The sequence below is a fragment of the Phoenix dactylifera genome, chromosome 9 (genome assembly GCF_009389715.1).
Source record: "Phoenix dactylifera cultivar Barhee BC4 chromosome 9, palm_55x_up_171113_PBpolish2nd_filt_p, whole genome shotgun sequence".
Classification (NCBI taxonomy): domain Eukaryota; kingdom Viridiplantae; phylum Streptophyta; class Magnoliopsida; order Arecales; family Arecaceae; genus Phoenix; species Phoenix dactylifera.
In genome coordinates this window covers 13,583,378-13,598,496 of record NC_052400.1, presented here as the reverse complement: position 1 = coordinate 13,598,496, position 15,119 = coordinate 13,583,378, and the positions used below count along the sequence as shown (strand labels likewise).

The following is a 15,119-nucleotide window of genomic DNA, read 5'->3' as shown; positions in this document are numbered from 1 at the left end:
CAGCAACTTAATAATAGTCTCCTAACTCTGCTAGCCAAAGTGCATAATGAATAATTATTCCACTCACGTTTATTGTCCCACCAAACTATCTCCCTGATACCAACCTCAACCCCACAAAACACGAGCACGCAACACAAATATTATGAAGTCACATGGCGCAGCTTATCTTATGAGTAACTTCAGCCAGTGAGCTCCTCTAGGAAGTTCAATGAATCAAAAGCAAATAAAAAGAAGTGGAAAAAAGAACATAGAGAAGTCCTTCCAACCTTCTCACAAAGCTTCTGTTATGAACTTATGATCATATCCTTGTATAAGAGTAAAATATCCTCGGGAAGTGGAGGTTTTAAATTATCCATTAAAAGCGATGCAGGAAAAGCCTCCTGTAAGAGAACGATCCGGTGCGCCAAACGCCTCACCTAACTATATATCATTTTGCAAGGCTGCCATGTCTGTCCCTACAAACCAAGGATATTGCTACATTCTTTCCATGTTTGCAACGAGGAAGAGAGTGATTTTTTCCTTTTTCTCATTTGCAGGGGAGGATGCACTCTTCAGCTTTACAAGCTACACTATGAGACAGTTGAAGACATGGAAATTTCTAGTGGTATACCAGGCATAGCCTCCAAAACCTGTGCATCAGGCAGCTCTCTTGACAACAGTTCCTGCATGATTATCATCGACATTATAATTTCTGAATCTGAAATTGCAGTTTACAGCTCAGTCACAACCATCATGCTTCATCTTGGTAGTACATTTTATAGTCTAAATTTTATATACTTATGTGAAACTATGAAAGTCAAGGAAATTGCAGTTAGTCACTTTTCATGACGTAACAAATAAGCAACATCAGATGGATGATTACTTCCAAGGCAGAGATGAAGGGAAAATGTAATGTTGGACATAATGTACAAGAGTTGCAAGGACACCCTTTTTTTGGAAAAAAAAGGGAAAGTGAGGTCTTCTGTTTGTACGGGTTGACAGATAGGCATCATGATATATGCTGGGGTTATAAGGCATAAATCAATTAAACAAGTTGATAAAAGGTAACTATTTGGAGCTTTATTTTGGGATAAAAATTATCATTGTTATGATAAAGCACAAATCAAAATTCATAGTAATCAGGAGGAAGGTAAGATTTATAAAGCATCGGATGCTTGATTTTGTGAGTTGTGGCTGGCTCAGAGAGTAATGGTAGATGAACATCAAAATAAGTCAAAAGTTTCAGGAAACATGAACCATGTTTCAGGCGCCTGAAGTTTTACTGCTTCTTACATATCTTGATGCTTTGATAACTTTTGACCATATAGTAAGGTGTCTGCATATACCTTATTTTTTATTATTATTATTATTATTTTTTGTGTGTGTGTGTGTTTGGGGGGGGTGGTTAGTGATTTGGGCCTAAAACCCAAGCCTCGTCCTGATTTATCCAGCCAGGTTCATTGGCTTCAAGCCCACCACCTAGAGCTAAGCCATGTCCCATCTGGAGGATAGTGTTCCTGTATTTTGTTTGACCCTTTTTCCACCCAATGTTAAGGATGATTACATCTCAGTATTCTTCTCTAGTGTTAATAAACATATTAATAAAACATTTAAAAGAATAAAACAATGCATTAGGATGAAAAAATAATTTGCGACCCTGCATGTTATGCATTTTCCATTCACAAGCAACCATTTAAATAAATGTATACAGGGTAAATGTGTGTGGGTTTGGGTCTTTAGTGTTAATTAGCATGTAGTAATTTTTTTTTAAAAAAAAAGAAATCAATGCATTAAGCTAGAACAATAATTTAAGAACCTCTATGATGCATTTTTTATTCACAAGCTACCGTTCAGATAAATGTATATATATGAATTTGTGTGCGAGCATGTGCACATGATTGTGTCATTCTATAATGCATGCATAACCACTATATCTATCTATTATTTATGCATGGCTGAATGTGTGATTGATTCTATTATATATGTAGCAAAATACAACTTTCTATTCCATGTCATGTAGACATCTTAGCAAAATCTCCTCATAATGAACTTGTTATGACGAAATACAGGTCAGCTGTAAGTATGAAGTATGCTATATCTTGTCAGAGAATGGAACTCGGAGTACTGTTACACAAACCGTGCAGAAGTTATCCAGATATTCAATCTAGCAGTAGCAAGAACATTATATGGAAAATGTTCAGTTACTTTCTTAAACTTCCAAGGCTTGTATTTTTATTAACAAAGTAAAAAAACTGACCTTGAATGATTCTGTTGTACCCCTACTATGAAGAATACTCGAGAGAATTCCTTTGCTGTCTATATCTCCATTTTTCATTGGAACAATGTACCTGGAATGATAATTACTACAATGTTAAGTTATCCATCAGTAAGATAAATTTTTCACAACCATAAGAACGGTAGTTGTCTACTTGGGTTGTAGCAACTTTGCTAGCCGAACTGCATCTTCTTGTCCAGATACCAAAGTGAAGAAAGGAAGCAGTTGTTTTATAACTGGTGTGATGATTATATCTGCCTTGTATTTTTGTAGAAAGGCATGGTTGTATACGCAGTGCGGTTCATAGTATAAAGATAAATGACTTTGTCCGCATTTGACCATATACCTGCTCATACATTAAAGAATCAAATTTTTGCAGTATTGAAAAAAAGTTGTGTACTGTGGAAGAACTCCTAGAGGGTGATAAAAAACAAACATACTAAACACCATAATAATACTGAGCATGTGAACTTGAGAAGAGAAGTAAGATATTTTTTGAAATCTAAGAAATTCCCAGTTTACCCATTTTCTGGACGCTGCCAAGGAGGCCCTAATACAGGACCAGCAGTAGCACAGATATTCACTCTGGCACCATGTCTGCCCTCCACATCAGAGCTCTGGCCAGGTTCTAAATATATAACCTGCAAAGAATCTAAGCTGTTCTAGTGTTGCCATTAGAGATCTCTAAAATTCAACATAGTGACTTAGAATACCAGAGACTAAATTAAATTGCAAGAATAAAGCAAATTGTCAACATCTAAACAGCAAATTGAAAATAATTGAAGCAAGCCAAGGAGTAAGATCAATGGAGTAATAGAAATCAGGAATCAGTGCCTGTTGAAGAAATTTCTATTTCATATCCAAAAGCTTTTTGTTCCAATTTCCAAGTTCACTATAAAAAGCATATTCCTTCATTGGCATACAAAACCTATAATAGCTTGTTGCCCTTTCCTGATATTAGGTGTCATCTCAGTGTGCAAAACATGATAAAAGACAGCATTCTAAGATCTTTTATTCTATGAATTTGCTAATTCCACCGAACCTACATTGTAAGAGTTGTTATTGTAACTCGATGATTGCTTGTAAATCAGACCATATCCCAAACAAACAATTTTTCATAAACATATCCAATAAGGGAAATTTTTAGATGCATGTTGTTTCAACAATCGAGAGCATTCAATTTCAATCCACAATCACCATATTTTAAAGTAGGACTGTCTCAGTACTTTGTAGGACCAGAGTTTATTTTCCTTTTACAATGAGCAATAGTTCCATGCATAGATAAGAAGCAATCTGTTTAGGGGAGGGAAGATCATGGTGACTAAAGGAATCCACTACTTGTTGAAGATGGAAAAGGAAATTGAGTACACAGTCTATCTATATGTTAGAAAAAGATAGATCCCTCTTCCCTGCCTTGACCAATAAACTTTTAGAGAGCTGTTTAATCGTCAACATCATATATTGTATGATTTTCTTTGCTATTAGTCATGAAAGCCAATTCTTATGAACTTAGTCATTGCAAAGCTTCATCCCTTCATCGAAACAAGCATCCACCATATGCAATAATTTGATCATTGATTTACAGAACTGAAGTATTTAACATATCCTGTTTTTACTCACATTAAACAGGAGGGAAGAAAGAAACAAAGAAAAGACTGATGTTTTTCCTAAGGAAGCCAACAGATGGAGGCTGTAAATTTGCTAAAATTTAGCACCGGAAAGATGCTTAGGAAGGAACAACTAAAGGTGAAAAAGAAGCCTTAATGTTCTCTTGCTCTTTATGCAAAATGTACAAAATCCAAACCTACTCATTGAAACTTTTCACCTCAACATTAACTAAGAAATAAGAACAAAATCTTGGCTTTTTGTTTCTCTTCAAGAGATCCCAGAAGAGACTTTAACAATAATACAATAGGATACAGTAAGACCTGTAACTTAACGTTCTGATATGAATTGTGTCAGGTCTCAAATGTAACTCTTTATGTGTCATCATATTAACATTTGGCTGTACATTATGCATTCAACCTCCGATCGACGTGATTCTGGATGTTCTAGAAAGCACTTTGCAATGGCTTTCAATTAAAAAAATATTTTTTTGCTATTTCTTCATAACCTCAAAGTTTTCTGCTCCCTTACACGCCAAATCTTTCTGGTTTGCGCCTGCATTAAAGAGCTTAAGCAGTATTGGTCTTGACAGATGATAGCAACACCTTTTTGAAAAATCAAATTTGGGAATTGAAAACTTGTAAGGGATCTTACTTGGTGGAATTATGCATCTTGGAAGCAAAATATTTTTTTAAAAAATATATATATAATTAAGAGAAAACCTCTAATTTATTACTAAAATCTTGCAAATCATCATGGAAATGGCTAAAGATCACTAAGTCAAGCAAATTATACCACAGCCCTACCAATCCCCTCTCAACCAATCAAGTTGAAAACATACTTGAAAGAGCTCCAAACAGTATTTTGCTTTTAAAAAAAAAAACCGACGGTAGGAAAGAGTCCAAAAAATCGAGTGAGAGATTTACAATGTTAAAGAGTGATCTCAGGATGCCCAGGTGGTGGAATTATCGACTTTGGAAGCAAAGGCTAAAAAAGATTCTAAAGAGGAAGATTGAAATTCATTACCAAAACAGTCATGGTAATGGCTATGAACAACTCATCCGGCATAATATATCATATCCTCATCAACTCATCAAGCATATCATGAATTAGAAATCACACTTAAATGAGCTCCAGATATTTTTTCTTAATAAAAAAGGGACAGGGCAAACGCTCGGGACGAGAGACTTGCATTGTTGAAGAGTGGTCTCAAGATGCCCTCCGCATTTGGAGTGGCAATCACTGGCAGATCGGGGAGCTTCTTGGACAGCGGAGTCAGAGTCCTTACATGGCAGTGGTCATCAAGGCTCTGCGTAATTACCAAGCAGTCGATCTCTGGAAGATCCTCCAGCTGCCTCGGATGATGATAAATTCGCAACACACATGATGAGCACTCGCATGTAATCACCATTCAAAATAATTTCAGATCACGGCAGGAAAATTACCTGAAACTTCTTCAGCACCTTCTTCGCCCCGTCGAAGAGCCATGGCAGCCCGAAATCCAAGTTACCCACCAGAAGGGGGTCCACCAAGATGCTAACCCCACCCACATCCCATAGCCAGCTATTCACCTACAGAGAATTGGGGATCCCAATTGACACAAGTCTTCGACAATTGAAACCATAAAGAAAGAAAGAATAAGGGAAGCGGAGAACCTCGAGATAGGTGAGCCTGATGGGGCTCGTTGTCTCAGAGACCAAAGCAGAAGTGGCCCGAGGGGAGGGGCTGAGTCTTCGGGTAGAGGAGGGCTTTCTCTTAGGGCTGGAGCTGGCCGAAGGGCGGAGAGAGAGGGTAGGGAAGGGATTGGAGGGTGGAGGGAGGGGAGAGAAGCGGGAGTCGGTGGCGTAGAAGGAGGGGAAGGAGCGGAGGCTGATGGCGGGGAGCGACATGGGAGTGGTCGGCTCGTTCAGCTCCTACCGTCATCTTTCGGAGTTTCCTTTCGGTTAACCTTCCCGCGACTGGGTAGGGTCGGCACGCGCTTCACATTTCCTGGCCACCCATAGCAGCTGCCGCCTGCCAAACGTTGGTCGGGTCCGGATCCGGATCCAGGCCAGGTTCGGCTCGACTTATAGCTCCGGATCAAAGAGGCTGAGTTTTTTTAATCCAACTTGACCCTTGTTTTTTGAAACTAAATCGGCTCGACTTATAGCTCCGGAACAATTAGGATTGATACAGCTTCATGAAAGTCTTGCAGGATCCAATTGGAGTTTGGATCAGTCTTCAGGTCCCATGTCTGATGATGCACCAGATTTTTGTCCTGTGAATGTGGCCTACTCGCGCCCTACATAAGTCCCTTGCAACTTGTACATTCTTAAAGGCATGTTTAGTGGGTTTCCCCATTCATTATCTTTGCGATATTAAAAAACAGGACCAATTCGAGGTAAAAATCCAAGTAGACGGGAGAGGACACTACCAATACCCCAAGAAATCGTAGGAATGTGAACGGGCTACGCTCGGGGCAGGGACTTTGATAATGTGTTCCATCGAGCCGAGTCACACAGGCCCAAGAACGTTGTTTAATGTGTAGTTTTTGCGGTATTGCGGTATTCAGTATACGATGATACTTGGTGCGTGTTTTATTTTCTCAGCCCCAGCCTCTCTTCAATGACAAACAAGAATATCACAGAAAGGAGAAAAATTAGAGAAGAGTTTAATGCAAGTTAAGGAGAAAAAAAAGAGGGGGGCAACATATACCCAGAAAGGATATCCCACATAAGGTTGTTCGATACGTTCTAACGAGGTTAAGGCTAAGGCCATCCAAAGCATTACAAGTTCTCCTAATAGCAGATGGAAACTTATATTCCCCTCGCACCTGGAACGCTGACCCATTGCAGCTGCAGCTCAACCTCACCGCATTCTACATTTCGGAGTCTGAGGACAAGATCTTGGACGACCCTTCCATCAGACCAGTAGATGGGACTCTCTTCAGCGATGCAATTTTGCCTATTCGGTACCACCTTAGTTATAATGGTGCCCTCTGGAACACCTACTGGATTCATCTTTACAGCCTCCAGAAATGGTTGTATGTCAAACTCTGCATTGCCCATGGGATCATCAAAGCTGAATGTGTCCTTATCATACACTTCCTGGAATCACATCAGAAGAAGATGAGGGATGATAACCTTTAATGATTTGTATCATGAATGCGACGTTCACATGCATTATAACAGTGATAATAGAAAAACAACATAACAACAAGCACATACATATTAGCAAACATACAGGAGTATCACCATATAGCATTACGTATGCTCCTGATTTGAGTTACTGTTCTGAGAATTTAAACTAGGATAGAGGGCTATAACATCCCACTTCGGCCTATTTTAGAGTTAAGAGATCCAGCCAGCAAGTTTCAATTTTCGCCTCCCTAAAGACATTTAAGAAATGGTATGTCTTCTGCCTTATTCAATTAATGCTAGCAAAACCTGAGGACAATCAAATTGAAAAGGTTTATGGCTGAGTCCAACTCCAAACCGCAGCTACCAGATAAACTGGATGGCAACAATTACTCTTATTTTGATAAATTAAGGAAAATAAGGATCGGAAATTAATTAAGTTTTTTCTGGATATTAAATTAGCTATTTTATTTAAACAGCACGTAATTCTATGTTTAAGCAAATGGTGCCAATAATAGTTTTCTACCTTGAAGGAATGTGGATAAATCTCTGCAAAGAGAATACTAAAGAAGCAGAGAAGGTTTATTCATATGATTCAAGGATCAGGACTTGGGAATGAGTTTAAAGTAGGAAATGTCAGGTACTGGTTCGGTGAATATTGGGAGGGACTTGTATGAATCCTTGTAGTTGTTGAAACTTCTAGGATCCAATGAAACCACAAATAGGAAAAAACCCCTTAAATGAGAATACCTCAAGTCTAAAAAGGCTTGATGAAAAAAAAAGAAGCACTTAATTACTTGCAAGAAGTTGTAGACTATAGTGAAGTATCAAAGCTTTTAACAGACACTGATCTGAATGGCAAATACAATATGTAAACCCAATGGAATATGCCAATCTTTAATCATTTCGCTTCTTCCAGATATTTATGCATATTAAACTACATATGTCGATATAATTCTTCACTTAAGTTTTAAATTAAGATATCCCAACTTCGATGCAGCATTCTAAGTGACTACCAAAAATTTGTACCTCTGTTGCACAAGGTCTAGTTTATAACCTACTGAAATGCTCAAAAATAACATTTGAGCTAGGAATATATTACTCCATGACCTAATTAGTAAAGGCTACACTCTTGAGTTAGCAAGCAAAATTAGAAGTCAAATCAGCTTCACTATTATGAATAAACAGATCAACAAGTCAGCGACTAGAAATGGATGCCATTTCCATAATATACAATTGATGATATCACTAGCCACAGGCTAAGGATATATTAGATATTGTTAGATCGATGACTGCTGGATTGGCATGCGACCGCCTAAACTTAGATATGAGGACCACTATCTACACAATCGAGACACATTTCGGATATGAGGACGTACTTCCTCAAAAACCAAGTACATGATGACTCATTCCACATGTCTAAAATATGAAGATTTTTTTTTTTCAAAAAATAACTTCTGATATCACAATTGCATGACAATGAAGTGGTCCAACACTTTTGTGCCTGCATTATTGACAAACTATCCTCCTCAGAATAAAAAGTGATTAGCAGTACTAGATAGGAAAAGTACATACAAGCCTGACCGGAAGAGTAGGATCTTCAACAGAAAGAGTTAACTCTTCCTTCCACACTGGATTGGTGCATTTTTTTATTACTCGAGTCTTCAGTTTCTGCAGGAAAAAAATGGTTCAGAAGAAAAGGGAAAAATAAAACAACAAGTAGAAACACAGCTAAGAGTAAAAAGTCAGAACTGACTAGACATGGCAAAAATTACATTTGTATAACTGTGAATAGGAATATACAAATTGTTACAGCCTTGATAAAATAAGAAAATATGTGGAAATAAATCTCAATGAAGTCTGATATCTTACAGCATTTTATATCGCTGATGAATGCTTAATAAAATACATATCTGCATGAGTGCATGTAAGAATAAAGCCTACCACTTTTTAAAAGTAAAAGAGTGATCTTTATCGAATACATCATTTTTAAAAATAATAAGAATCACCTTGCATGATATGCATAGCATTGATTATTTTAGGCATTCTTCTACAAGTTTGTGTCTCTGTATCAGAACAATGTGTACTACCTTCTAAAAGCAAAAAACTTGATGTTAATCTGAAACATAACTACCCCAGATCTCTTAAAATAACTAAGAATTGCCTCGCATGTAGCATTGATTACTTGAGGCATTTTTCTTGCAGGCAACTTACAACAGCAGACACTGGAATGCAACAAGAGTTATCAGATATAAATCAAATATTCCATTATTTAAATTTCTAACACAGTTGCCTGACAAGGCAAGAGAGCCATCTCCTAGCAGATTTCACCCTAAACAAAACATGAGTCCCAAACAACTGAAGCTAAACCTTTAGCAAAAAAAAAAACAACTGAAGCTAAATTGGAAAAAAACAATATAAGTAATGTATGCCAGATTTTATGGTAAAAACATCTAAACCGAGAGAGAGGGGGGGAAAGGGTGGGTTGCAGGAGTAATATGCAGATTTTGACCAGAAAATATGATTACATATCGATAGTTTCTATAGAAAGGCATAAAATCCTGGAATATCATGGAAAAATTCCAACCACTAACCAATAGATGCTGTTAGCCATAGAAACATGAGAACAGGAGAAAATTTAATTTTCACTATATTCCTGTAGACGGACTAACATAATCTTCTGCATGAAACAAAAATTTATGCCTTAATGTTAAAGTAGATAAGAGTATCTTCAAGTGGGAAAGTATCCATCCGGTTCTATCAAAGAGAATCATCAATTATATGCAAAATTCTTCTCCACCAATCAACTGAACAACGATCATAATTTCAGGCCTGCAGAGTGTTTATAATTTCAGGCATACAGAGTGCCAAGATCTCATTTATAGGATCAGCTATATCAGTCTTTGGTCTAAAGGACCATTTAGAAAAGGTATGATCATCTGAGTCTTATATAGCTGATGATTTACTTGTCCTTCTTATATCATTTTGACCTTGGGTTTCATTAATCATGTAGATGTAGTGTGTTTATGATTCATATTTACCATCAGAATTTTGCATAAGATCATACAGATCTTGTATGAGAACCCACATAGCTAGGATCTTGGGCTTCTACTCTAGAATCTCTCTTACATCTCAAGAAAGAGTGAGAAAGATATAAATAGATGAAATCAGGTGCGTTTAGTTTTTAAACTTTAAAGAATTTTGTTATATCATACTATAAGATGTCTAGTTATCAAGCAAGATTGACAGGGTAAAGCATACCAGAAATAGTGAGTCTCTCATGTTGAATATGAGCACTTTAGTTGCAACATATAGACAACAGTTCTACAGCAAACTATCCATAGGAGGAGTTGACATGAAGTTCTACAGTTCACATTGTCTCTTTCCTTTTCATATATAACAAGAATTTGTAAGGAAGCTTCATGGTCTTGATTATCTTGTTTAGTTTCCATATTTTGCTCCAATTTCATATGCTTTTCACTTGTTATCAACTAACTTTTCTTTTTCACTTCCTCCGAATTGGTCAAAACTTAATGTCCTCCTAAAAAATCTCTTTCATCCTTAACACAATTGTTGACATTTTTGTCTTGATCCTTTTTTGTATTTTTTTTTTTGCATCAATATATTAATAACTTTAGGAGTTTTGGCATATATACCTCACAACTATAACTTATAGCATATTTGTTCTTCGAACATTACTGTTTGCATCTATACCCCTCAAATCATCCTATTTTTGCAATGATATCCCTTCCGTTAGATTCATAGTTGATGGTATTGAATAAATAATTGATACAAGTGTAAGGTTACTTTATTATTCTTTTTGCATTAATTTAAAATGGTAATAGTGTCATTTTACCCTTAAAATGGTTACTTATTAGCACCATTAATCAAAAATGTAACGAGAGGAGCATCATTGTAAAAAAAAAAAAAATGATGATTGAGGGGTATATATTTAAATAGCGATGAGATGCAATACGCCATATTTATAGGGTATATATACAAAATCTCATAACTTTACGCAATAGTTCGCTTAAAAAAAAATTTAAAGAATTTGACGCACATTAGCATCTTCAATAAAAGAAAATTTTACATGATCGGTCTTACATATGTTCTTTTACTTACTTCTCACCCCTGTAAAATTTTCCATCCATGTTCTTCCATTTCACTTTCTTCTTCTAGACTTCAAATACAAAAAGAAACTCCTGATACCGTTCAAACCTCTTCCTATCACCATCAATCAGGTAACAAGTTTTAAAAAACTCAAAAACATTTGACTTGGAAAGAAGGTACAATTATTTTTCTCCCTTCGTAGTTACTATTCATAGTTTTTTTCTATGAACAAGCACCACCTGCATTCCTTAAGATCTCAGTCACTGTCTTCCACAATTATCTTCTACAGACAAGTGCTTCCTCGTGACTAAAGATGTTCTTAAATTCCTTGATTGTTTGAACTGTTCACGTGCAATTTCTCCAGTTAACAAAGAAACAAGAATCATTAAAATATATCCCCAGTGTAGTTCTCAGCAGGAAAAGAATGAATATTCTTTGGAGAAGCAGAACTTTTTCACCAGATGTTCTGCCAACAGTCATGAATAAGATTTACCGATTAGTGGGAGACTGTGCTATGTTTTACAGCTCGCCTTTGAATCAAATAACAGTTATCAATTGCAAAAGAGATAGCATCTTGAATTGGAAACATTTGGCGTCCCTTTGACTAACTAGCATCTACTAATCACAAAGTTGAACATTCATATAAAGCCTGCTAAATGTATTGATTTTGGCTATATTGATTTTCAACAAACCTCATCCGCTAATGTGGAACTGATGTTCGAACATGAAAAAAACTTTATGATATCTTAACAGAGTTCAATACGGCTATTAAAACATCCTTTTCTGTTGCAATGCTACCTGTTTTAATAGCAATTATGCAAATCTAAATGGTTTACATTATGCATTGGAGGATTTTACTGACTTCTTAGTTGCAGAGATGATTTAAGGGAATAGGCCCCATGTCCTTAACCTGTGGATTTTATGACTTAAAGAGGGAATTTTGATATGCACTCAAGATCTTAATTCTTACTTCATGGTTAGGTTCTAACAGTCAAAAAAGCTAACAAGGACATGCAATTACCCTTTCCTCCTCCTTCAGGATCCTCATATGCATGTGATCTACCATGTATTTAGTGTTTGCTTCTTTTTCCCATTTGAACAGGAGAGATGAATTTCAAATCACTTACAGCTTTTGTTCTAGTTTTCTCTGGACCATCAAAGGGGTGTAGGAGTTGTATTTTGATCCCATAGTTTCAGGAATCTTGCAAATCCCCAACCACCTTTGCTTATATGCGTCCTTTACTTCCTATCTGGAGACCTTGATAAAACACTTTTCCAAGAATTATGAAACATATTCCATTATAGAAAGATATTGTTTGAAACGATAGTCACATTTTCCCATTTTCCTGCACCATGCTCTCTTTTTTTTTTATAACAAAACCACAAGTATATAGATCATGAGATCACCGTGCAATACTGCATGCAATAAAACAATAAGCAGCTCTAAAACTATTTTTGCAACTTTTCTACCTGTTTTCTCACATAAACAGGTACAGACCATGCACTGTAAGACATTAGATGGACCCCAGGAGCTGGAAATCAAGTGAAATCCCAAATTTACGTTTCTCTCACCAGATTATTCATCCCAGTGATCTTAACGAATCGGGAGGAGTTAATGGCCCCTCTTGATTTCGTTAAAAGGGAATTTTGGCTAAATATATAACCATGACCATTAAAATGATCTCATCTATTTCGTTAGACTTCTTGATTTGTCACTTCTAGGTCTTCTCTTACAAGAAAAGAGATCACAAAATCACCAGACAAAAAACAGACAAATTTACTAGAAACACGCTGAAGATCTTAAGGGAAAATAAAAAGAAAAAAACAGGGAATTGATTGAGGGAGCAACCTGTTTGGCCATCAAGAGGACGACATAGGGATCGCTGCTCCAGGCGTCCCGGATGGCAAGGTTCACCCCTCTCAGCACCCGCACTCTTAGAAGCCCAAGCAAGCGCTCCACCATTGCTTCCTCTCTCTCTCTCTCTCTCTCTCTCTCGTTTGTTGAGAGATTCCACCGTCTCCGTGGTTAATTTAATTTGTTTATATAGGAGGGCGAAGAAGAGTGGGAAGACGAGGCCGGGACTGGAGACGTCTCCAATACTGCCGGCGTAGGTCAGGAGGCCGTAGGACTTAAGGGGTTGTATCTTTCACGTGGATTAAGGATTCTCCTTTCTTCGAGCCAATCCACCGTTGGATCGCGCAATAGTCGCGTAGAAATTACTTTGAGATCTGTTCATGGAACGATCCAACGGTCTATATCGTCAAAAAAGATCAGTCGTTCCTTCGTGCGAAAGATACAACCCGAACCAGTCGCAAGTAGGCAGATTGAGGTAGACCCCATCAAAGAGCCTAAAGACGCCGAACCAAACTTGGTGCCGGGGGAAAGTTGGGCCCATTTGTCGCCGGGCGAGGTGCGTTCTTCTGGACTCAGCTGGAAAATAACGCGGATTGGCGCCGCGGGAGCGGCGAAGCTCGTAGGGTTAATTGGCAAACAGCTGTGTTGGAGCGTGGACAAATGCAGAAGGCAATGCGATGGTTGTGGGCAGAAGAATTAATCAGTGTGTCCATTTGTGCTGTTTGGCATGTGAAGGTTTACAAAAAAAGCTTTACCACAACATATATTTGGCATGGAGCATTTTCCGTATCAAGACATAACATTTTTTTTTGGTAAACTTAAATCATATTATTTTGTATAGAGGATATGTATTCGGTCTCACTTTTTATGTATTTTTCGCTGACTAAGTTCCCTCTCAAATGTACTTATTCATTGCATTTATGTTAGTATGTTTGAATTGTTAGTAATGTTGATGATGTCTAGCCTAAGCAATCCTACGTATGCACAAAATTCTAAAATCTAAAATAAATCTCACCTTTGGCCATTGAGAATTCATGCCCGTAAAATATCTAGTCTAAACAAATGATTTATTCGCCATTCAGTAAATGACCTCTCGTGCCTTTCCTTATGATAGCTATGCATTTGCGAGAAAGTTTGACTTCCATCCATATATTCATTTTTTTTGGTACAACGGCGCCTCACATAAAACATGCATAAATACAACCAACAAAATCAGAAAAAAGAACTAATGAAAAAAAAAAGAAAGAAATGTGTGAGTGTATGCATCCGTTTTTTGCCATCCACTCGAGAGCTTTTTTTTGGTCTGCAAAATTCCTTCTCCAAATTCACTTTTCATGCCTCTTTCGTTGGACACAAAAGATGGATACGCGTCCAATGGAAAGCTTAAACCGACCAAGCCTTTTCTCACCCCATTGGGTCCAAGGATAGACTGTGATTTTGTCCACCTTTATGGATTGCGATGGGTTCCAGTTATGATGGTCCAAGGAAGAGTGGTTTGTTTGGACCAAACAAAAAGAAGAGATGCAGTGGTTGAGGGTGGACCCAGTCGGACCGGTGAGACCCACATAAGGAATGGAGTCAGTCGTCTATAGTGGCTTAGCCTTCCATGTATATCAACCAATATTCTTTATCATGTAACAGGGAATACCATGATCAATTCCTGAAGCTTCTTCACATAAAAAAGAAACCATCTACAGTGACACAAAAATCTCAAACTAATACATTACATAATGGATAACTATCTTGGTGGATTTCTAGCCGTCACAGTAAATATTGTAAGTTCTTGGCACCAGACATCCAACATGAGAGTTACATGATTGCCATGACACTGCTAAATATTTTGTACATGAGATATCATGTTGTCGCAAGACTTGTCAATATCTTGTCGTGGTCATTCATTGATGTCTGTCGTAGGCCTGGAAAAATAGTTCTTCGGATGGTGGATGGTACCAATGGCGGGGAGTAAAGACCCCCTATATATAGTGTACGAAAAAAAACAATTTATACAGAGATTGAAAGATTAAGAAAAGCAAAAAAAATAAAAAAGGAGTTATGGGAAAGAGAGATCCACGTTGGAGTTCTCATATGAAAATAGGAAATGGATTCTTACTTGGAGAAAAGAATAGCGAAAAAAAGGAAAAGTAGGTTACTAGGCTCACGGGGATCGTGGAACATGGAG

The 15,119-nt window shown here is 37.3% G+C and overlaps 2 protein-coding genes across 2 annotated transcripts; both read right to left on the bottom strand.

Moving 5' to 3' along the window:
• Nucleotides 1–140: 140 nt before the first annotated feature.
• On the bottom strand, nucleotides 141–5,812 carry LOC103701860. Its single transcript, XM_008784066.4, has 7 exons — nucleotides 5,515–5,812; nucleotides 5,305–5,430; nucleotides 5,052–5,210; nucleotides 2,777–2,895; nucleotides 2,409–2,600; nucleotides 2,237–2,327; nucleotides 141–662 (listed from the first exon to the last, which is right to left on the bottom strand). Exons 1-7 carry the CDS (start codon nucleotides 5,746–5,748, stop codon nucleotides 570–572), a joined length of 1,014 nt encoding a protein of 337 aa, XP_008782288.2. The 5' UTR covers nucleotides 5,749–5,812; the 3' UTR covers nucleotides 141–569.
• Nucleotides 5,813–6,479: 667 nt separating this feature from the next.
• Nucleotides 6,480–13,183, bottom strand: LOC103701914 (GTPase activating protein 1). Its single transcript, XM_039130118.1, has 3 exons — nucleotides 12,935–13,183; nucleotides 8,551–8,646; nucleotides 6,480–6,945 (listed from the first exon to the last, which is right to left on the bottom strand). Exons 1-3 carry the CDS (start codon nucleotides 13,046–13,048, stop codon nucleotides 6,655–6,657), a joined length of 501 nt encoding a protein of 166 aa, XP_038986046.1. The 5' UTR covers nucleotides 13,049–13,183; the 3' UTR covers nucleotides 6,480–6,654.
• Nucleotides 13,184–15,119: the final 1,936 nt, after the last annotated feature.

Coding starts and splice junctions, on each gene's coding strand:
- LOC103701860 (XM_008784066.4), bottom strand. CDS start 5,748: ATGTCGCTCCCCGCCATCAGCCTCCGCTCCTTCCCCTCCTTCTACGCC. Junction 2,896..5,051: donor TGAGACCACTCTTCAACAAT/GCAAGTCTCTCG, acceptor GATTCTTTGCAG/GTTATATATTTAGAACCTGG. Junction 663..2,236: donor GTACAACAGAATCATTCAAG/GTCAGTTTTTTT, acceptor ATAATCATGCAG/GAACTGTTGTCAAGAGAGCT.
- LOC103701914 (XM_039130118.1), bottom strand. CDS start 13,048: ATGGTGGAGCGCTTGCTTGGGCTTCTAAGAGTGCGGGTGCTGAGAGGG. Junction 8,647..12,934: donor TCCTCTTGATGGCCAAACAG/GTTGCTCCCTCA, acceptor TTTTTCCTGCAG/AAACTGAAGACTCGAGTAAT. Junction 6,946..8,550: donor CTACTCTTCCGGTCAGGCTT/GTATGTACTTTT, acceptor ATGTGATTCCAG/GAAGTGTATGATAAGGACAC.